General features: G+C 53.6%; 1 protein-coding gene across 2 annotated transcripts; it reads right to left on the bottom strand.

Moving 5' to 3' along the window:
* Window positions 1–357: 357 nt before the first annotated feature.
* Window positions 358–21,870, bottom strand: Rarg (retinoic acid receptor gamma). 2 transcript variants are annotated; one of them, XM_026398805.2, is made up of 10 exons: window positions 21,791–21,870; window positions 21,039–21,105; window positions 15,835–16,160; window positions 5,126–5,274; window positions 4,801–4,942; window positions 3,976–4,136; window positions 3,604–3,780; window positions 2,815–3,019; window positions 2,194–2,352; window positions 358–908 (listed from the first exon to the last, which is right to left on the bottom strand). In XM_026398805.2, exons 3-10 carry the CDS (start codon window positions 16,016–16,018, stop codon window positions 709–711), a joined length of 1,377 nt encoding a protein of 458 aa, XP_026254590.1. In that variant the 5' UTR covers window positions 16,019–16,160; window positions 21,039–21,105; window positions 21,791–21,870; the 3' UTR covers window positions 358–708. The 2 variants fall into 2 exon arrangements, with proteins under 2 accessions (XP_026254590.1, XP_026254591.1); XM_026398806.2 differs by lacking the exons at window positions 15,835–16,160; window positions 21,039–21,105; window positions 21,791–21,870 and adding an exon at window positions 9,305–9,541.
* Window positions 21,871–22,293: the final 423 nt, after the last annotated feature.

Here is a 22,293-nt window from a genome sequence, read left to right as displayed (position 1 = left end):
CCTCTGTAGTGTAGGAGGGCCCCTGCCCGATGGCTGAGATGGGGGCAGGAGGAGCCCAAGGCACATGATGGGGCTGGAGGAGGGGCTTATAACGGAGGACATGGGGTAAACATTGCACCCCAGCAAAGAGGTGCAGAATAGACCTGCATCTGTCCCTTTTACCCTCGGGTCCTGTCCCAGAAATGCAGGGCCCAGCCTGCCCCCATCCTGACCTGACAAAAGGATGGGGCATCAGCGTGCACCAGCAGGTGCATCACACAGCATTAGGCACCAAGGGTAGGGGCGAGAAGGATGGGCTCAGCCCCTCCCCCCATTGCCCTTCTTTTGGTCTCTAGTGTTCCTTTTTTGATCCCAGAACCCAAGCACCTGGCAGAGGAAGGGGCTATGGTATGGCAGGGTCTTCCTCCTGCCCTGGAGAGCCTAGGACACTGGCATCTGAGGGGCAGTGCTGAGATTTTAGAGTCCAGACCCAGGCTCACCCCCTCCGTCCTCTCTCCTGGTTGGGAGCAGGGCAGCCCCCCAGGATTGGAGAGGGAGCCAGTTAGAGCGGAAAAGGGATGAACACAGAGGCACCCCTGGAAACTTTGGCAAAACAAGGAGCTCATTGGAAGGGTGGGGAGAGGGCAGAGCAGGTCCTCCCCCAGTCACTGGTGGTGTCTGGGAGATGGTCAGTCTGCTGCCTGGAGCCCAACCCCACAGAAGGGGAGGTCAGGGGCCCTGGTCAGGTTGGGGACTTTGGTCTCCTTTGCCCTGGCCCCTGGGAGTCTCATCCTCGCTGGAAGCCTTGGGCTGGGGACCAGGCTGCGAAGAATCGTCCTCAAACATTTCGGGGTTCTCCAGCATCTCTCGGATCAGTGGGGGCATCGGACCTGGAATCTCCATCTTCAGGGTAATGGCCCTTTCTGCTCCTACAGGGAGAAGCAAAGAGGCTCAGAGAGGTAGAAGTACATGGTGCTTGGGGCTGCCTCCTTAAACTTTCTCAACTGGCCCATGACTCTCCTTTGGGCATGCGCAGCCCGGTCTGGGAACTCCTACCTGGTCTTCTCTGCCATACCTACTCATACCTACTGCCCATTTGTCTCATTCTTTCAGGATGTCTTCTTTTTTTCTTCCTTCTTTCTCTCTCTCTCTCTCTCTCTCTCTCTCTTTTTTTTTTTTTTTTTTTTTTTGCAGTACTGGGGATTGAACCCAAGGGCACACATCCCCAACCCTTTTTACTTTGGGACAGTTTCTGAGCCTGGCTTGGAATTTGTGATCCTCCTGCCTTAGCCTTTTGAGTTGCTGAGATTACAGGTTATGTAATGACCTTGACCCACTATAGAACTATATTTTTCTTTTCTTTACTTTTTTTGTACTGGGAGCTAATTTTTTTTTTTTTTTTTTTTTTTTTTGGTATGGGGATTGAACTCATTGAACTCAACCACTGAGCCACATCCCCAGCCCTATTTTGTATTTTATTTAGAGACAGGGTCTCACTGAATTGCTTAGTGCCTCACTGTTTCTGAGGCTGGCTCTGAACTCTCAATCCTCCTGCCTCAGTCTCCCGAGCCTCTGGGATTACATCCGGCTGTACTGGGAGCTATTGAACTGTATTTTCCTTTTCTTTCTTTCTTTTTTTTCCCCTTGTTTTGTACTGGGGATAAACCCAGGGATACTTTACCACTGAACTACATTCCAATATATATATTTTTTAATTTATTTCAAGTCAGGATCTTTCTAAGTTGCTGAGGTTGACCTCAAACTTGTGATCCTCCTGCCTCAGCATCTGAAGTCAATGGGATTACAGGTGTGTGCCACTGTGCCCAGTTCAGTAGTGAATTTTTAGTTCACATTTTAAAACACATTGGGAACCAAATCATTTAGTCCTCACAGTTAGTTTATATAGTAAGCATAATCCAGTTTACAAACATCAAAACAAGGTACAAAAAGTAAAGGAGATGCTAGGGGTATAGCTCAGTGGTAAAACATTTGCCTAACATGCACGAGACCGTGGGTCGATCCCCAGCACTGCAAAAACAAATTTTTAAAATTGCCTAAAGTCTTCTCACTAGGATGTATGTGGCCAAACTAAGACTCTAATGTAGGTCACCTGATTCTCAATCACTCTGTTCCTGTCTCTGCCTGTCCAGCTGTGTGACCTAGAAGACCTGCAGCTCTAGGAACACAGACAGGGAGGGCTCACTCATGACTAACCCTTGGTGCTGATGCCCCGGAGGTCGGTGATTTTCATAAGCATCCTTGGGAACATATAGGGCTGGCTGGGCCTCCGGCGGCGGGCATATAGCCTCAGGGCTTCCAGCAATGGCTCCTGCAGCTTGTCTACTTTTTCAGGTTCCTCCAGATCCATGCGGTCTAAGAGGACAAACACAATGGAGTGAGAGAGAAAGGAAGAGAGGATGAGTATACAGTGACACATTTCTAATCCCCAATCAGTCCTGCCCTGTTGCTTCTAGGTCCCAAACTGTCCCATCAGTCTTTCTCCTGTTGTTCCTGAGTCCTATCAGGATCTCTCTCCTGCTCTAAGCCCTATGCCTTCTCCTGTTTAGCAAGGGGCTTTCTCTGGTAAATCCATCCAGCCAGATCACCATCTCAACACCAGTATTTAGGGGCTCCTCAGCTCCCCCTGGCTCTTCTCCCTTTTTATGTCCTATGTTCGAGGCTGCTAGGAAGTTTTACAGGATCTAAGTCTGTGTCTGGGGCCAAGGACAATAATTCCAAAAGAAGAGACCACCAAGACCTCCCACCTGGCCAGAGATCAGGTGTGGAATATGGTGGGAAAGGAGCCTGAGCAGACGCCAGGGGGCGCCTCCGCACCTCCACAGATGAGGCAGATTGCGCTAAGCAGTCCTGTCTCGGTGTCATCCATCTCCAGTGGCAGGAGCTGCCCAGCAAAGGCAAAGACGAGGTCTGTGAGGGGCCCAAAGCCAGCGTTGTGCATTTGGGTCCGGTTCAGGGTCAGCCCATCAGAGAAGGTCATGGTGTCCTGCTCCGGGGTGTACCTTGTGCAGATTCGTAGCATCTGCAGGTGGGGGCAGAAGGAGAGTTAGTGCTGTAGCAAAAGTGGATGGGTGGGGGCGGGAGGTTCATACAGGACAGGGAAAGAGGGAATGAATGGAAAATGAAGAAGTTAGATCCCAAAAAATGCAACCTGAAACAGGCATGGGAAGGAAAGCAGAGAGGAGGAGGATCTGAGGGAGCCCCCCAGAAGGCAGGAGAAGGCAGAGCATCCAGAAATCTAGGAATAGGTCCTAGGGGCAGGGCCTAAGACAAAAAGAGCTTGGGTTGCCAGGTATGGTGACACATGTCTGTAATTCCAGGGAATCAGGATACTGAGGCAGGAGGATCACAAGTTCAAGGCCAACAAGGCAATGTGGCAAGATCGTATCTCAAAATAAAAGTCTACTACTATAGTTCAGTAGTAGATTGCTTGTGTAGCATGTGCAGGGCCCCAAGTCAAGTAAAGGAAAGCGTGAGCTTGGGTAGAGGAGATGTGGGGAGTCCCAAATGGTTTTGGTGGAGATAAAGTAATCTTTTTGAAGCAAGGAATCATTGAAAGTTACAAATGAGGATCAGGCTAAGGCAAGAACCATAGGCCTAAATTACCAAGATGTCCAGGCAGGCAGCCTTGAGCAGAGTGATCTGGTCAGCAATGCTGAGCCCTGTAAAGCCAGGCAACCTCTTGGCAAACTCCACTATCTTAATGATGCACTTGGTGGCCAGCTCACTGAACTTGTCCCACAGCCCCAGATCCAGCTGCACCCGGTGGTCTGCACTGGAGTTCTGCGTGGGAAGAGAAGATTAGGATGCAAAGGCTACCCTGAAAGTTCCCTTCTCTCTGCCAATACCCCAAGCTTTCTCCTCTGCTTGCTGTAGCCCTCCTTGTCCCTAATACCAGACCTTGGCCTCCTACACATCCCTTAACCATTCCCAAAAGGCACAGTCCCTGCCCTCATTGGGGCTCTGCTCATTCCTCACCGTGGTGTACTTGCCCAGCTGGCAGAGCGAAGGGAAGGTCTCCTGATGGGCTTTGCTGACCTTGGTGATGAGCTCTTCTAACTGGGGGCTCAGCTCATAGCTGTCAGGAGACCCTTCTTCCTTGACCTCTTTCTTTTTCTTGTTCCGGTCATTCCGCACAGCTTAGGAGTGGAGGCACAAGGAGAGGGTCAGAACGATCAGGGACTCCTTTTAGATGTCCTCCCTCACCCTAACTTAATGTACTCAGTCCCTACCATGAATAGCTATTCCCTGGCACCCTAATTAGTGCCTCAGTTGCCCTATCTCATATGTTAGTTCCTATTCCCAGGCTGGCTCTCCCTAGCCCCACCCAGGGCCTGCAGCCCCTGCTCTCTCTCCAGGCCATTCGGCTCCATCCTGCCCTTCCTGTCACCCTGCAGGAGCTGGGGAGGGGGGGCAGGATATGCAGGCGGCAGGATATCCACTTATAGCCTTGGCAGCACAATGGGGGGGGATGGAAAGGAGGGGCCACCCCAGATCCATCTCAGGTTCAGTCCTGGGGACAGCAGAAAAGAGTGAACCATCAGAGGGAAGCCCGCTCCCCTGCCCCAAGAAGCAGGGAGAATGTGAAACCCCAATACCCATTGACTAATTCAAAGGAAGGGTTAAGAAGAGGGGAGAATGGGAAAGGGTAGAATCTCTTGGGTAAATGGAGCTAATCAAATAGGACTGGTCTGAGAGGAGACAACAGAGGTCAGGGAAGTGCGGGTGGCCAGAGGGAAGACAAGAAACCACAGGGCAGGACAGGACTGCTTCTGTCCAGACCAGTGAGTGATAGGAGCCTACCTTCCTTGGACATGCCCACTTCAAAGCACTTTTGTAGCCTACAGTACTGGCAGCGATTCCTGGTCACCTTGTTGATGATACAGTTTTTGTCACGGTGACATGTATACACCATGTTCTTCTGGATGCTGCGTCGAAAGAAGCCCTGGAGTTGGGGGGAAAGAAGACTGTCAATGAAGCAGGGTGCTGGGAATACCCCAAGCCTGCCCCAATCTATTAACCACCTATATGCAAAATAGCCCCTCTCCCAACACACGCTTACTCACATACAGCACCTGGGTCCCAGGTAACTAGGGATCCCCAATCAGCTCACCCCATATGTACACACCTTGCAGCCTTCACATGAGCTGACCCCATAGTGGTAGCCAGAGGACTTGTCATTGCACACGAAGCAGGGCTTGTAGACCCGAGGAGGTGGTGGGGGTGAGGGCGAGCTGGGCACCATCTCCTCTGAGCTAGTGCTCTGTGTCTCCACCGCTGTGGGGGCAGTGATGTGAGGGTCAGGGGAGGGCCCCCCAGACCTCCAAGCCTCCCTATCACCACCACCCCCATGCCCACTCCTCCCTCTGGCCCACTGGTGATAGCCATCACCAACCCACCCCTGCACAACTCCTCCACAATAATGCCAGCCCTAGCCCTACATGATGCTGTTCAATTCTCCAAATTCCAGACCAAAGCCGTCCTAGAAGTTAACTTTTTTGGGCCTCTGGTTCCCCCTATTATAATATGGGTGGGGTAGAAGAATTAGGGCCCTGCAACTCTGAATTCTCATGACTTTCTGTCACTCTGGAAGATCCTTTCAGGTAGCTGGCTTCCTACCACCCTCCCTCTGGAGGAGTGGGGGTGATGGCAATTGATGTGGGGGCAGGCCACCTACAGCAGGCACTGGCTGGATGACCTGCTGGGACACTCCGAAATGAGAACAGGACCTCATTTCTTTCAAGTAGTACAGGTGATTCTTGATCTTTCCCCTCAACCTCAGCCCCCAAAATAACTACCAAAGTCCTTTTCTCCAGAAGTCCCTGAGATCATGGACCATGAGGGTACAGGTGTCAGGAAAGTAAGTCAGAGGACAGGCCTGATTTCACACCTAAACGAACTGAAGCCATGAGAGGCGACAGAATGGGCTCAGTGCCACAATGCCAGCTGATGGTGCAGGTACGGCTCTCAGGTGCTCTGACTAGACTTAAGTGGCCATGAGCTGCAGAAGCTGAGGCAGGAGACTGAGGTATTTGCTCAAATTTCTCAGGTCTAGAAGCTGTTGGGGAGAGTCTGGTGACGGTGGGTAAACAGAACTAATGGGGGAGGGAAACTATCTCTGGACCCTCTCTCAAGCTGTCTTCATCCAGAACTGCCTCTGAAAGTACCCCACTGCAGTTCACAAGCTGGAGGATGCACTCTGCAGGAGGCTGCTGAGTAAATCCTGTTGAGTATGTGGCTGATTTGATCTGCAGAGGCTCAGGATATCTGTAATATTTTCAGTCTATAGGACCTATTACCTAAACCTGGAGGGTCCAAATTATTTCAAGCCCCTCCCTAAGGAGTATCACATGAACCCACCTCATGAACACCTTTCTCCTAACAATCTGAGCCCAAATGGTCACAAGTTTGCCCCAGTGCAGCCAGAAGAACAGAAGAATTGTCCTAAGCAGGGGTTCCAGGCCACCTACAACTGCCCCACAGGCAGGAAGCCCTCCCCACCCCCCAAAACACACACACACACACACACACACACACACACAATTAGCATAAGAATCCTGCTGAAGTGAGATTCCCCAAAGAAAAAGGGGAGGGGGAGAAGAGTGTCAGAAGACTATTCAAAACTGGGGGCGGGGGACTCTAGGAGAGACTGGTGCTGAGAGATGTGGGGAGGGATGGAATGCCTTTCAGGACCTCCCCTCACCCCCCACCCCCGCCCACCCGGGTGTCCTCCAGGGGTAAGTGTCCTGCCCACAAGCCTGTACGTGGGGTGGTGCTTTCTCCGGTGCTGCCGCCCTCCCTGCCCGCAGAGCGCTGCCTCATTTCCTCTTGCGCAAGGGCCTGGGTGCGGTCAGACTGGCATGGGGCAGCGCCAGCCAATTATAAGTCTGGGGGCCCCAGGGACACCACCCCAGGGCAGCTTTTCCCATTTAAGTGGTACTGTCACCATTCTCTCAACACCCCTCTAGCATATCATATCCCCCAACCCTAAAGTTAGGTCCAGTGGCTCTGAGGTCAGTCTGCAAGTGGAGAGCTGGGAAGCAAATGAGGTCTATCCCTTCTCTGCCCAGGGCTGAGACCCCACCAGGGATGCTGCTCTAAGGCTGGGCAGGGGCCCCTGCTGGGGAGGCAGGGGTGGGCTCTGTGTTTTTCTCCTTTTAAAGCCCAAATTGCTGAAATTGAGGAAATTCCTGGCCAGGCTGAGCGGAGCTTCAAACAAACTCTTTATAACCGGCTGTAAATGCTCCCAGCTGCGAGGCCCAAAGTTGAGTAGCCTAGACTCCCAATCTAGCACACACCTCCTAGGAGACATACACATTCTCACAGGCCAACACCACACAGGGCACAGAGGCAGACATATTAACAAGGGCTCCTTTAACCCCGCCCCAATCCTGGCACAGAGGAACTCACAAACCCGCATTCAGGCACTAACTCCAGTCACACCGTGGAGTGGATGACAAGTCACAAGGCTGACACACAACACCCAGCACTTGGCTACACATTTACAAGTGCACAGCTCTACACCAAACACAGCAGCCTGCCAGCACAGCACCAGGACACCAAAGCCTGGAAACTTGCACAAAGACACAGTGCTCCCCTCTCTAAACCCTCTCTGAAAGTTGTGTGGAGACAGGCCTAAGACTGGCTTTGTAAGCCCACCAGGATCTCAGAAGTCAAAATTATTAGTCCAAATTGAATGCAACAACATCCTGCCTGCGTAGTTCAAGGGGCTTTCAGGGGCCTGAATAAGGATTGGGTCCTCTGCCCAGCCCCCATCCCTCCAAATCCCTCCTGGAAGATTCTTTGCCCCTCAAAACATCCCCCTCAACATATCCCAATTCCCCATCCCATTGGACAATGAGAAGCTTAAGAATTCACAAAGCTTTGGTGCAAAGCAATAGTTCCATGCTTTCTCCACCCTTTAAATGGCACTCTTTAATTCTTGCCCCGCCCCACCCAAAGTACGGTCTCCTGTTTGCCACCTCCCTCTTCCAGTTTTCCAGTTGCTAAATCTGAGCAGCTCTGCCCTGGAACCAAAAGACGAAAGAAAAAAAAAAAATCTGAACTTGTAAACAGCGCAGCCGAGTGCCAAGGAGCGAGGCGCGTTGGCGGGGGCCCGGTGACCCGGCGTGCGCACTCCCCCTGCGCCAGCCGCCCCGCCCCGCCTGCTGCCCGCCCCTTTCCAGCGTGCCCCCAAGCCCCGGGTCCCCCAGCCCAGTGCACCCGGACTGCGAGCGCAGTCCCAGCCCCAGGTAAATTTGGGGGGTGCTCCAGGCTCCCCTCCCGGCCCCTCCCCACGCCCTACCCCCGCCAGGCACTGCGGCCCAGGCTTCAAAGCCGCCTCTCATCTGGACTTCATTTTTACTGCCTCTCAGTCCCCAGCTTTTTATTACCGCTCTGGAAAGGGGTTCCAGGGCCCCACGCCTGGCATCTTCCATTTCACAGAGGGGGAAGGTGGATATTTGGGGACTCTAATCGTGCCATTCTCCTGCTACTGTCATCTCCAGGTCACCCCCCCCCCCATCACACACCCAGACTTTGCTTTAAACTTTTCGCTTCCTGCTGTGTGTTGAAGTCATTGAAAAAGTTATTTCTCTCATACAACCCAATGAACGTTTTCAAGCTTTTTTTCATTTTAAAAGCTGTGTGTTGGGGGGGGGGCAGAGCCCACCTCCTACCCTCTTACGTGCATAACCCCTAGCACTCCACACGCAGGGCACACAGGATGCACTCTGGGACACAGCACTTTCCAAAACCGCCCCCGCAGCCACACAGGGGCACACACCCTCCCAGCCTCACGCCACAAACATCCCCACACGGGGCCATGCAGATCTGCCAACACAGTCTGAGAGCGACAGTGCGCTGAGACCCCCTACTCCCACACCCACATTACCAACGCAAGGCGCACACCAGGGAGTCACACGCTCTGCAAATATTTTTTACACTTCCAACTTCGCACATGGACATTATAAATGCCATCCATGGTTTTAGGTGCCATATCCAACAGGGACCAGAACCTGGAGGCACAAACTACCAACACACCTCGGTCTCTCCCTATCTCCAGGAACTCTGGAGTGCATCAACGACAAGTCCTAGCTAATCACCCACCATATAAACCACACACATTCTAAACACTACTGCACACACGCAAAGGAGACGCTGAAGCCCCCGCATTTAAAGGGACAGTACTTCACATAGAAAGGACCAGAATCTCCACTTGCACCCCAGTTCCAACCTTCACACACGGAAAGGGTAAGCCTCAAATTTTCTTGCACCCCAAACCCAACCCCCGGGCTCGAGTACCTACATTGCAGACTGGCGGGTTGCGGCCAGGCAAAAGACTCAAGTCCGGCGAAACAGGAGCTGCCGGTGGCTCTGCGCAGCAAGCCGGCCCCGGGCCCGGCCGCTCCATACAGCCGTCGCGGACCCGGGGCAAACGATTCCATGCAGTCGTACATCGCGACCCGGCTTGGAGGGAAGCTGGGTGCTAGAACACCAAGGACCCGCAGCCGATTCCCCCTCCTCCCCCGGCGGCGCCCCGCTCCTGGAGGGGGGGAGGGGGAAAGGCTAGCATAGGGCGCAGGGCTGCATGGGGGGTAAGGGGAGGGCGGGGAAGAGGGGGATCCCCAGCAAGGGTAAGGGACTGGGCGGGGCACAAAGCCGGGGCTGCCGCTTCAGCTGGGTCCCGCTCACTCTGGGCGTCTCAGCAGCTAGTACTGGGGAGACCTTTTGTAAAAGCAAAGCCTGGAAGGGTGGGGGGTGGGGCTTGGAGAGCGAAGGGGGCCGGGCACCAAGATGAGCAGAGCTAGGAGCGCTCACACATACACATACTATACTCGCTGCGCCGCGCGCGCCCTTGCTCAGATCTACAGCCATCCACTCATGCATTTATCTTGGCAGGCAGCACGCATTTGCAAAAATGCAATAGCCCACATGCATGTCTGCACGCACACAAATTCATAGGTGCACACGTTTGTGAAAACCCATGTGGCTTGGGAGAATGCTTGTAAATATTCTTTCTCCACAGCCTGGAAGCTTTGCACGCATTTGCACTTAGGCGCGTGCCCAGGTCGGGGTTGGGGGAAGGAGTGGAGAAACCAAGCACACGCATTTCCTTTCATAGGATTCTCCCGCTTTCCTCAACCCTTCCTTTTTCACACAAGTTAATACAGGCAGGGGTGTTAAGGATGACTGGGAGAGGAGAACGTGGAGATCCCCCGCGCGCTGCAGCTCTCCAGAGGACCTGCACTACCTCCACCCCCCTCATTCCCAGGCCTGGCTCCTCCCTCTCCCTCCGCGCGCGCACTTCAGGGCCGAACCGTACATTCCTGCGGCTCGGCGCGCGCTGCCTCCTCCTTCCTTCCCGTTCACCCCACCCCCGGTCCAAGGGCCGGAGCGCGCTCCCGCCGTGAACTCTCCGGGAACCCCCCTCGGGGCGGGTGGCCGGGCGCGCTCACCTCCTTCTGACCCGGCCCCGCCCCGCCCCGCCCCGGCCGTCGCCAGAGCCGCTGCGGAGTCCCCCCCCTCCGCCCCCTCCAGCACAGCGGAGAGTCCACCCTTCCAAGCCTAAGCTGTCCTCCCTCCGCTGCGTCCTGGGCCGACTCCCTTCAAGTCCCCGAAGCCCCATCCCGCGACTGACACTCCCTGAGCGCCTCCACTGCCTCTCTCAATGCCCTCTTTTAGAATCTAACTTCACTTTCAGAGCACAAAACTACCCCAAAATTGTCCATACCGGGCCAACTGCGCCTTAGATGAAACTGCCCCCTAAATGCCAATCCCCCCAAGTTTCTAACGTGCCAGGTGCCCAAAGGGTCAATGCCCCCTACGCTGTTGATCATTATTTTCAGGGTCATTTATTCCCCCACCATAGACAGTAACTGCCCCCTCCTCCCTTCAGCGCCACACTAAGTGCCCTTCTGAGTTTCAAGGGCCGCCTCACTGTTCCCTTAGTCGCCCCTTCCGGCACTGGGCGCTCCCGCCGGACAGAGAAGGGGACTAGGGGGCGGGGGTTTGGCCACGTCAGAAGTTTGCCCTTGCTGGGCCGGGCCGAATCGGGGACCCTGGCCCCGGGACAGCGCCAGCGGCGGCGACTCCCGGAAACCACCCCCTCCCCCGCGCCCCGCCCGCAGGCCGCCCGGCCGCCCGGCGGGCCGGCCCAGCCGGCTCTGTCAGCGCCGCTCACACGGGGAGCGCCGGGGGAGCGGGAGCGGCACCCGGCCCGACCCCTTCCCCCGCCTGGCGGCTGTGGCTGGGCAAGGGCGGGGCACGTTTTTCCAAGAATCTGTTGTACCGGGTGGGGGGGACGCACTGGGGTGCTGCAGGAGTGGGGCGCCTGTTGGAAGAATAAAGAACAGGAAGGGGTGCCAGAGTAGGCAGGGAAGGCGGGAGCGGGGGAGGGGCCCGGGTGGCTGCCAGGGACTGAGGGGGGCAGGGCTGTGAAGCAGGGCCTGAATTGTGGAGGGGGGGCTGAGATGGCACGGCTGAAGAGGGTGGGGGGCGCGGCTTGAAGCAGGAATGGAGAGGGAATGCGGGGCTCTTCCAACCCAGGGTGAGCTTCCCCCTTCATGCTTCAACCTCAAACACCCCATTTCTGAGTCCATCCCCACAATGAAAAAGAAAAAAGAGGGGATGGGCTTCTGAATCAGAATATTGCCAGCGCAAAAAAAAGTACAAAATGGGGGGTACCCCCAAAACAAGGGGAAAGAGCCCTGCTTAGTCAACTTAAGGCTGTCAGCTGTCCCTCCCGCCCCCCTTTTCCCCTCCGAAATCTGAAAGGTCCCAATTAAGTCAGGCCTGCCTGGTTGGTAATTAGAACCAGAAGTGGCCAGGCCACAGGGAGGGAGGGAGGGAGGGAGGAGGGCACCGGAGGAGGGGGAGGAGGGCTCCTGGAAGCCATGAGTCCTCTACAGCCCCCCTTTTTCCTCACCAAATGCACCCCACTCCTCACCACCCCATCTGTGTGTGCTACCCAGACATTGCAGGGAGAAGGGGCCTTAGATCTAGGCTATTTAGGGTGTCAGGCACATTCTTCTCATCAACCCCAACCCCCCATTCTGGATAGGCAGTATAGCCTTGGGTAGAAGGCAAGATGGGGGGATCTAGTGCCCCCTCTTTTCCCCATGGTTTCCCCAGCCCCTTATTGCAGCAATTAGACCCATTAGCCTTCTAGCATTTCATGGGAACCAGATGTTCTCCGCCAGCCTAGTGGAAGTATGAGGGGGGGCTGCTGCCTGACTCACCCCTTTCCTATGATCCCCACCACCAGGGCACCCCCGCTCCTAGCTAGATATCCACAAAGGCCTGGCCCCAGAAGCAAAGACAGTATACCCCTCACACACTTACAAGGCCCTTTGCACTCAGACCCTAGCAAGGTCTCCCCATCAGCCCTACCACCCTGGCAAGGACAGTTTGGCCAAGATTGGGGAAGAACCCAGGACAACTAACTCCATACACATCCCTACCCCCGCCCACCCTGCCACCTTCTGGTTGAAGCTTGAGGATCACTGGCTCTGAATCCCTCATGCTAAATTTTCCTTTTCTTCCAAAATCCTCCCTCAAAAAACCAAAGAAGGGGCATTTCAAAGGGAAGCAGGCTCCGCCCAGAAGGGTAAGTCCTAACAGTGGAGTCCCACCTGAAGGGCAATGGGAGGGGTCTTTGAAGGAGGAGGGGGCAGCAGAAAAAGGAGGGGATAGGGAGGTGTGAATAGGGGACCGAGGCCCAAAGCAAGGATGTGAGGAGCGCTGGGCAGGATGGGGGCTGGGACTGGGTAGGGGGCCAGGAGAGGGGGGTGCAGCCTGGGCCCCAGCAGCGGCGGCTTGCCCAGCTCCCCCCGCCAGAGAGGTTTCCTGTTGCAATCAAAGCCCCGTTTGTGTCGGCCTGAAGCTGGAGCCTGAGCCGGAGGAGGAGAGACCAGTAGGGGAGGGGAAGGAGGCAGTCACTGGGGTTTTTCCTGGAGGAGGCCTTGCTGCCGCCTAGCCTCTCGCCACCTTTACCCACCCGCTTGCTCTCCTTGCTCCTTCTCCCAGTGCCTGGCTCTCTCTGACCCTCAACTTTTCTGCCTGTATAGCTGCCCTTCATCTTGTTTTGGTCTGGGGGTCCTTCTTCAGTTCCTTTTTCAGTAGGATTCCTTTTCTCTCTGTTCCAGTTTGCCCTCAGTTTCCCCACATGTGGTGAAGTCTGGGCTCCCTTCCCCAGGGATAGTGATCCCATGGCTAGGGCAATTATCACCAGGTTCAAAGGAAAAATATCCAGGTTCCCAGTACCACAGTTATCTCCTCAAGACAGGAAGGAGAGCAATGCTTCCCTTCCCTACTTTCCCTCCCAGCACACTCTGTTCCCTGTAGTCCTGATAAAGCAAAGATACAACACACAATGTCCACAAACAGAGAGATACACAGGGACATGGACACCATGCATTTCATGCATATACATGTATGGTACGCATGCGCACACACAGCCTTCTGTTTTCCATGCGCACAGGCCCATGCTTGCCTCTATCTCAGCAGTACATGCTCCCTTCACCTTTCCCCTCCTCCACCGTACAGTTCTAAGTTCTCTTTCACCCACTGAGGCCAGAAGAGAGCCCCAAGAAGGGAAGCAAGACTTAACAAGGATGTCCCCGAGGTGCAGGGAGATTCTACAAAAAGATCTGAGAGTCAGCCCTAGGGAGAAGTTTCAGGCTCCTTCCTCATTCTATGTGAGAGAGAGGGTGGTCCAGAGGGTAAAAGAGTGATGAGAGAGGCAGACTCAAGGTAAGGATGGTTTGGGCATCAGATTTAGCACTCTAATCCCTCCCTATTAGATGGCCCTAGCCAAAAGGGACAGCATGTCAGAGAAATGAGAGATGGCAGTCTTGCCCTTCAGTTATTCTCCCATGGGAGGTTTCTGAGAGCCCAAATACCATCATCTCCCTTGTACTAGCACTAGAATCTGTGTGTTCCACCCCCACACAAGCTGTCTGGACCCAAGCCTTCCTCTCTTCCCTACCCCACCTGCCACCTCCCTGCCCAGGCCTGTCCCTCCATGCAGGCCGCACCCTCCCCAGCTACCTGCCCTGGTTGTGGCTCCTCCCTCAGACTTCTCCTTTCAGCCCCACTACTTCAGAGAAGCCTTTGGGGTTGGTGCCCCTTCCCCTACCTTGATCTCCCTTTACATCCTGACCTTGGCCTGCATGTGTTCAGGACACAGAGACAAAAGTCAACAGTCAACGACACTGGGGACTGGCCATTGACTCTCAGCATTCTTCCCACTCTCGTTTTCTTTCTCCTCTCCCCCTTTACCTCAATTCCTTTAGTTGCCTCTCCCAAAATGTGGAAAAATCAAATCCCCAGAGATATAGTTGTATGGTTTTCTACAAGTATATTCACAGGGAGAGAGGGTGGTTTCTTTCCACTTCCCCCAATCCCTAGGACAGATTCATGGGGTGAACATAAGGTAGGGGAAAGCCCAGTTGAAGTTTCCAAAAAGGAGGCTTTGTGCTCTCTCATTCACCTGCATGCTACTCAATAAGCCCTGTTGGACTACAGACATGCCACTGGCAAACCTCACCAAACACCAGACACACCGTCAGCGGCCCTATTAAATACCTCCTCTCTCCTCACACTGACTCTTTGTTGCACATACTGGAATTCTGTATATGAGCAGAGTCTCAGGGAGATGCTGCACACACACAACTACATATGGTTGGGGATACACACATCTTCTCCAAATGAGCACACTCCAGAGGAGCTGTCAGTCCAGTCTAGTGCATACACAATCCTCTCAGTGCCCCCTCCTGAGGGCAGGACCTTTTTCTTCCACTTCAGCCTCTGAGCTTATTAAGCTTATACAGCTATAAAGGCTGTGTCTCTTCTCACCTGCCTCCCTTTCTCTTTCTCTCCCTCCAGTCACCTTCCCCTCTCTCCAACTGAGGTCTTCTCTTCACTAGCTTACCTGCTGACTTTTTACCCCTCAGAACTGTAGCCCACCCTCCAGCTCATGGGCACCTTCACCTGTAATGGTCTGGCCAAGAGGAACAATGACCAAGTGGGCAGAGAGGGGTCCCTGAGGAAGCAGGGGAAGCCCAAGCCTTGCCTGCTGTCAGCACTCAAAGGCTTAACCCAAAGAAGGCAAGCCTGGGGGACAAGTAGAGATCTGCACAGCACGCAGGCACTATGCCAGACCTGGAGGGAGGGGAGGAGTCCAGAACCATGTGGCTGGAGGAGAGGATACTTCTGGAACACCCCCTCCATCTCTCTGGATGGCTTATGGTACACCTTTTTTCATGGCTGATTCTAATCTCTCCAGAACCTAACAGAAGAGTCTCCTGATACCACACATCTTTAGGCATCTGTGACTAGGTTTCTTTCCTCCCTTTGCAGCCTCCAAACAATCTTACCTCTTGATCACAGAACCAACTGACTGGCCTCCCAGATCCCCTGACTTCCCAGTGTGGTCCCTCATCCTTCCAACTGCATGCAGGCAGCAGCCTCAGACTACACTAGACTGCACCAGGGGCTGTCCACACAAAGGTGCTCCGTCTGCTAGATGACAGACAGGGGCCATGTTTAGACCTCTTGATTTTAGGCCTGCTACTTCACCATCCTGTTTGAACAGAAGAACTCTCATTTGCAAACATTTCCCTTCAGTCCACATCCAAACCTCCTCCTCACCACCACTACTGCTCTTCACTGCTTTCCACTACTGCCTTAGACCACACCTCCACCTTCTCACCCAGCTCCCTCTCTCTAGGTCCCCGCCCACCTTCCTAATAGGGATGCCAGTGTTCTACATCTTCCACCCTCCAGATACCCTCTTGTTTCCATTTGCCCTTATCCCCCCAAATCCCTGAGACTCACACAGAGAGGCCATCTCCTTGGGGAGGTCAGGCTGGCCCAGGCCCCGGAAAGTAGGGCTCAGCATCTCGAATGGTGGAGACCCCCTGAGTGCCCCTGGGAAGGCAAAGGGGAAGCCTGCCCCTGGGTAGCCAGATCCAGGCCCCAAGGCACCAGCCACAAAGAGTCGCTCCTTATTGGTAGCCATGGCAGCTGCGATGTGGGAGTCCCCCGGGGTCTGCAGTGGGCGGGGGTGGTCTTCAGCCACAGCCCCCGCCCATGCCCACTGCCCTGGCCTGGGAGGCTCCGTGCCCACCCTGCCCGGCCTGCCCACTGGGTCTCCAAGGATCCTAAAGAGAAAGAAAGATGAGAGAGTGATCACTCTGAGGTCCCAAGCCCCATGGCCCGCCCTCAGTGCAGTGCCTACACTGCCCTAGCTCAGGGCCCTTTTGTGTGGTCGAGAGGGAAGGGAGGGAATTATACAGGCTCTGAGAAACTCTTCAGATTAGTTCCAGGGAGGAGTAAACAGGTTGTAAGGTGAATTGACAGTCTGAGGACTTCTGGTGAAGAGGCCTCCTTGACTAAGAAGTGATCATAAAACACACAGCTGGGCTAGACATCTGACTTAACCCTCATACCACACTAATTCCATGAAGTAGGAATTATGATCCCCATTTTAGAGATGAGAAACTGAGGTTAAATAACTGGCTTAAGGTCACATGGCTATAAGTGGTGGCACAGAGATTTAAACTCTCAGGCCAGAAGTTATAGATCAGAGGTACAGTACTTGCCTAGTATCTATGAGACCCTAGGTTCCATCCCCAGCACAACAAAACAAACAAACAAAACAAAAAAACCTACAAATATATCTCTGTTGTAACTTTGGGGCCCTACACCTCACCTTTCTAGAGAAGAGTATGTTGATCCTCCCGCCTCAGCCTCCTGAATTGTTGGGTTTACAGGCTTGTGTTACCTCACCGAAATATCATTTTTTAAAAAATGGCTGGGCTTAGCCAGGGTGCAGTACCACACACCTATAATCCTAGCCGTTCAGGAAGCTGAGGAGAATGTCCAGTTCAAAGCTAGCCTCAGAAAAAGTGAGGTGCTAGGCAACTCAGTGAGATCCTGTCTCTAAATAAATACAAAATAGGACTGGGGATGTGGCTCAGTCGTTGAATGTCCCCAAGTTCAATCTCTGGAACCTCCCCCACCAAAAATGACTGAGTTTAGCTGGGCACGGTGGTGCATGCCTATAATCCCAGTGACTTGGGCAGCCTGAGACAAGGGAGATCACAAGTTTGAGGTCAGCCTCAGCAACTCGGTAAGACCCAGTCTCAAAATTTAAAAAATATAAAAAAGTCTGGGGATACATTTAGTGGTTAAGCACCCCTGGGTTCAATAAAACACAGACTCTGTTTTGTTTTTATTTTTTAATTTTTTAAAATTGTAGATGGACATAATATCTTTGTTTTATTTATTTATTTTTAATGTGGTGCTGAGAATGGAAACCAGTATCTTACACATACAAAGCAAGCGCTCAACCACTGAGCTACAACCCCTGAATTCTGTTTTTTAATTATTATTTTTATTTTTTGGTACTGGGGATAGAACCCTTTAGCACTGAGCTACATCTCCAGCCCTTTTTTTTAAATTTTTTTTATTTTGAGGCAGGGTCTCTCTAAATTGCTGAGGCTGGCCTCAGACTTGTGATTCTCCTGCCTCAGTCTCCATAGTCACTGGAATTACAGTAGTGTACCACTGTGCCTGGCTAGGAGCCCAGACTCTGGAGCCAGACTACTGAACTGACATCCCTACCACTTGCTAGCTGTGGGGCTTTGGATGAGTTAGTTAATCTCTCTGCCTCAGTTTCCTCATATGCCATTGGGAATAAAAACAGAGGCCAGCCACAATAAGGTTATTGTGAGGATTCAACAATTTAACATGCATAGAATGCTTAGGATAATACAAAGCACATTCTAAGGGCTATGTAAATAGATCATTTATCTTAGTATCTTCTCTTCCTCCATACTTTTCTTTTAATCATTTCCTTCCTTCTCTAGCTTCCTCAATATTCCTTCTTCCTTCCCCTCCTAAATCTTTCTCTGTCTCCAATCATTGCTCAATCCTTAAGCTTTCTCTTGTACCCTCTCCTTCAAATCATGGATATTGAAGGACCATCACTATGTGACAACTATGATGCCCAAAAACTCCTTGTCCTGGGTATAGCTCAGTGGGCAGAGTGCTTGCACAAGGCCCCAGCACTGCCGAGACAAAATAAAAAATTCCTTGTCCTCAGTTTACTTTGCTTCTCCATCTCTCTCTCTCTCTCTTTTTTTTTTTTTTTTTTTTTTGGTAGCAGGGATTGAACTCAAGGAGGGGCACTCAACCACTAAGCCACATCTCCAGCCCTATTTTGTATCTTTTTTTTATTTAGAGACAGGGTCTCACTAAATTGCTTAGCGCATGGCTTTTGCTGAAGCTGGCTTTGAACTTGGGATCTTCCTGCTTCAGCCTGTGAGCCAGTGAGCCTCTGGGATTACAGCTGGGAATACAGGTGGGTACCACCTAGCCCGGCTCCACCTCCTTTTCATTCTTATCTCTGGGCTGCCTATTTCTGAAAGCTCTCTCTCTGCACCCTCTCCCTCAAACATAGCTTTTCACCTAAATTTTTTTGTTTTTGTTTATTTGTTTTGAAGTACTGGGGATTGTACCCTGGGCTTTGCTAATGCAAGCAAGTTCTTTGCCACTGAGTTACATCCCCAACACTTTTCTCTCTCTCTCTCTCTCTCTCTCTCTTTTTTTTTTTTTTTTTTGGTACTGGGGATTGAACTCAGCGCACTTAACCACTGAGCCGCATCCACATCCCCAGTCTCTTTTTGTATTTTATTTAGAGACAGGGTCTCACTGAGTTGCTTAAAGCCTTGCTAAACTGCTGAGGCTGACTCTGAACTCACATTCCCGATCCTCCTGCCTCAGCCTTCCAAGCCGTTGTTGGGATTACAGGCGTTTTAGTTACTCTGGCCCAGCTCAAGAAGTTTTTTAACCTGAAACCAGGAAATAGGAAGAAAAGCAGGGAGAGGGAGAAATGGGAATCTCAGGATTGGCAGGTGGTTCCTCTCCTGATGCTCTGGAAGGGGAAAGCCTGGCTTTCCCAGGAGCCCTAGAACCACCTACTTCTCAAGGGAGTTGAAGGGCTGGGGAGGGAGAGTCACCCCAGCCTAGGTAACTCTACCAGCCAGAACTATAATAGAATAACAGGAAGAAAGACAGAGAAGGACCAAGAGAATGAAACACACAGAGCCCACGGGGTGGCAGGCACAGAGGTAGGCAAGAGGCTTTTCTGCATCTATTTCCATCAGTATTTGCTTCTAGTACCAATACCTCTCAGTTCTAGTTTATACCTCTGCTCTTTTTCTTTCTTTCCTTCTCTGTCTACCTTGGCCTTCAAGCCCTAAGTAAATTGTGATGGAGGTTACAGGAACTCAGCCTCCAACACCATTATCCTATCCAGCTTAAGCGGACCCTGTGCCTCACCAGGCACGACCCATACCCCCAGGACCCTTCAACTCTTTAGCCAGTGTTTCATCAGGCCCTAAAAGTCTGAGCTCTGAGCCCCTAAGCTCCCCCTCCTTTTCCTTCCCAATTCCATAAGGTCCTCATCCCTGGTTAAGCCCAGGTGGAGCCAGGAGTCCTGGGTCCCTTAGGCCCCTGGGCCATAGCTCAACAGGCTGGGCCGCATTCCAGGTGGATTAACCCCTCCAATGCCAAGGGTAAGAGGCTAGCAGAGCACCCACCCACCCCCCTCTGCCAGCTGCCCCAGCCTCTGCTTAGACTAGGGATGGGGCTCTCTGCTTCAACTCCCATTATCTTTGTCACTCACCTAGAGATTGGAAACAGACCTTAAAAGTAGGATAGAGAACTTCAGCAGGGGGTCCCACAGAGGGATGCTCAGACTCCTAGTTCTCACCAAGGAAGGAGGCTATAAAAGAGCAAAGGACAAGCCGACTCTCCCTGGACTTCCTCCTATACTACCTCAGAGAATGCCCTGGGAATCCACTGAATAGAAGAAGGGGACAGAGAATCCTCCCCTCTTTGAGCATCAGTCTATCTACCTAGGCTGGGAAGGGAAGGGAAGGTCTTCAATTAGGGTAGAGGAAGACAGCAAGGAATTAAAGACAGTGCAAAGTAAAAGGAAATCCTAAACAAGGGCCCTAGATGCTTGGTTCTTTGGGGGACCTGTGGAAAGGAGAGAACACTTCTCTTCTCCAGATGCCACCTCAGATAGAGGGAGGGGCAACTGACTAGGAGAAAGGGGCTCTTACAATGCTGCCTCTTAGAGCTGAGGTGGAGTTGAGGGGAGGGCATGGATGAAGGGGGCTGCCGGATGGAAGGGGGCGTCTCCTTGTTGCCCTGCCCGCTCCAGAGCCTGGAACAAAGCTGCTCTTGTCGGCTGCTCTCCACCCGCTGCCCCCCTCCCCTCTGTATAAACACGACCACCTTTTTCCATGACCCCATCTCCAGGCTGGGCAAAGAACCCAGGCATCCTTTGCTTTAGCTGGGGCCTTCTGTCTACTCACCAGGAGGCAGCAGTGGGCCTAGTTTCCTTGGCCCTATGCCACTCTTGGGGGAGTCCAGACCCTTGAGTCTCCACCTCTCATCCCCAGGTGCCCTCCCTCCACCCCACTGGCCCCAGGGAGGGGCAGTGCCTAGGAGGCAGGCAGGCAATGCCAGTGGAATGTGTGTGGGCATCGGAGGGCACGGGCAGGGTGGGGCAGGGGGGGAACTGGAGGTGCCAGTTAGGTGGCTTTCTGAGCCAGGGGTGGGGGTGTGCCTGGTTTGGGGGGAGTGCCCTGTACTGCCTACCAGGCTCTAAGCCACTGTGTGTGTGTGTGTGTGTGTGTGTGTGTGTGTGTGTGTGTGTGTGTCTGACTGTCTATTTGGGATACCCAAGTTCCAGGCACCCTGCACACACTTTCCACCCCACCTTCTCCCCTGTCTTCTCTCTACTTCCCTCAAGGATATGGGACACTGGCTGTGGTCTTCAACCCCAACCCAACATTTAAGGAGTGATCTTAAGGGCTGCTACCTCAGATTTCAGGACTGTATCCCAGCTGCCCAGGACATAAGTCCTAAAATGGGACAAATATTTCAGCTTCTTGCCATATAGACCCCTCCTCAGGCTTCCCTGCCCAGTCCCAACCATCATCACCAAGCGTGTATATTCTTACCCTCTGGCCACCTGTAGAGATTCCCTCCTACATATTGGGTCAGGTTGAGGGGACTGGGCTGTAAGTGCTGAAGACAGAAAGGCAGCGTCAATGGGACTCCAAGACTAGGACTCCTGGCTCCCTGTTTCAGTATTCCTGCTCTTCTTTTGTTCCATTTGGGCTCCCCTTACTGCAGAGGATCCCCCACTTTGTTACAGGGAATCCTGCACTGGCAGTTCAAGGAGATTTCACAGGCCCCTCTCCTCCCTCCAACTCCTAGACCCAGGCAGCCAAGACCACTTGCTAAGCAACCTTTCTTTGCCCTTCTGATGTCCAAGCTGTGCCATTCTACTGGGGAAGGAGGAACTCACCAGCTTGAACCATCAAATCCACCCCTTAGAGCCCGGAGGATCTCTGTCTCTTCCCACTGGAGGGAATCCCAGTCTTCTCTCACATTCCAAGCACAAGAGAAGGGCAGATGCCCCTCTGCCTGCAGACTCTTCCCCAAACTCTCTCCCCGCACTACTCACCCATTTCAAGGGCAGATAACCCATCCCATCCCCAACCTCTCTAAAATCTTCCCATTCCTTTCTCACATCACAGCTGACCCCAGTCGGGGCAGAAAGGCCCCTCAAGTCCTACAGACAGCTTGGCCAGCCCCGGCAAGGAAGGGACCAGCGTGGCTGCGCAGCGCCGCCGCCCCCAGCCCACCTCAGCGGAGGACCCGGGCGTCCGCGGGCGGACGGGCGAGCCGGCTTCCCCGCCTGACTCACCTGGAGGGGGAGGGCGGGGAAGGGAGGCCGCGGAGCCCCGAGGTCCTGGCGTCGGGCGGTCTCCGGGAAGGAGCGTCGCGGTGTCAGGGGCTCGCAGTAATGGGGGGCGCCAGGGGGGGGGGGCACGGCTCTAGGCTGGGACTGTCCCGGGGCCTCTTGGAGCCCGCCCGCCCACGTGACCGCCCCAAAATATCCGACACATTTTCTCCCAAACCGCACACTGACTCTGCAGGCGGGGACACGGAAAATATTTTCTTTCTTTTTCTCCCTCCCTGCCCCCCCACCTCCCTCCCTGCCCGGCTCCCTCCTCCTCCTCCCGCCCTCGCTCCTCCCTCCCCTGCCGCCTGCCCCTGCCCGGCTCCCTCCTCGGTGCCCTGGGGCTGGGGGGCGGGGGTTGGGTGAGGGGGCTGGGCGGGGCGGCCCTGGACGCCTGGGTCTGTGCCCCTCCCATTTGCTGGGCTTCCCTGGCTCCATCCCCAAGGAGGCCGGGCAAGGCTGGCAGA

This window comes from Urocitellus parryii, chromosome 5 (genome assembly GCF_045843805.1).
Source record: "Urocitellus parryii isolate mUroPar1 chromosome 5, mUroPar1.hap1, whole genome shotgun sequence".
In the NCBI taxonomy this organism is placed as follows: Eukaryota; Metazoa; Chordata; class Mammalia; order Rodentia; family Sciuridae; genus Urocitellus; species Urocitellus parryii.
The sequence above is the reverse complement of the archived record's forward strand: the minus strand, read 5'-3'. Positions and strand labels throughout refer to the sequence as shown.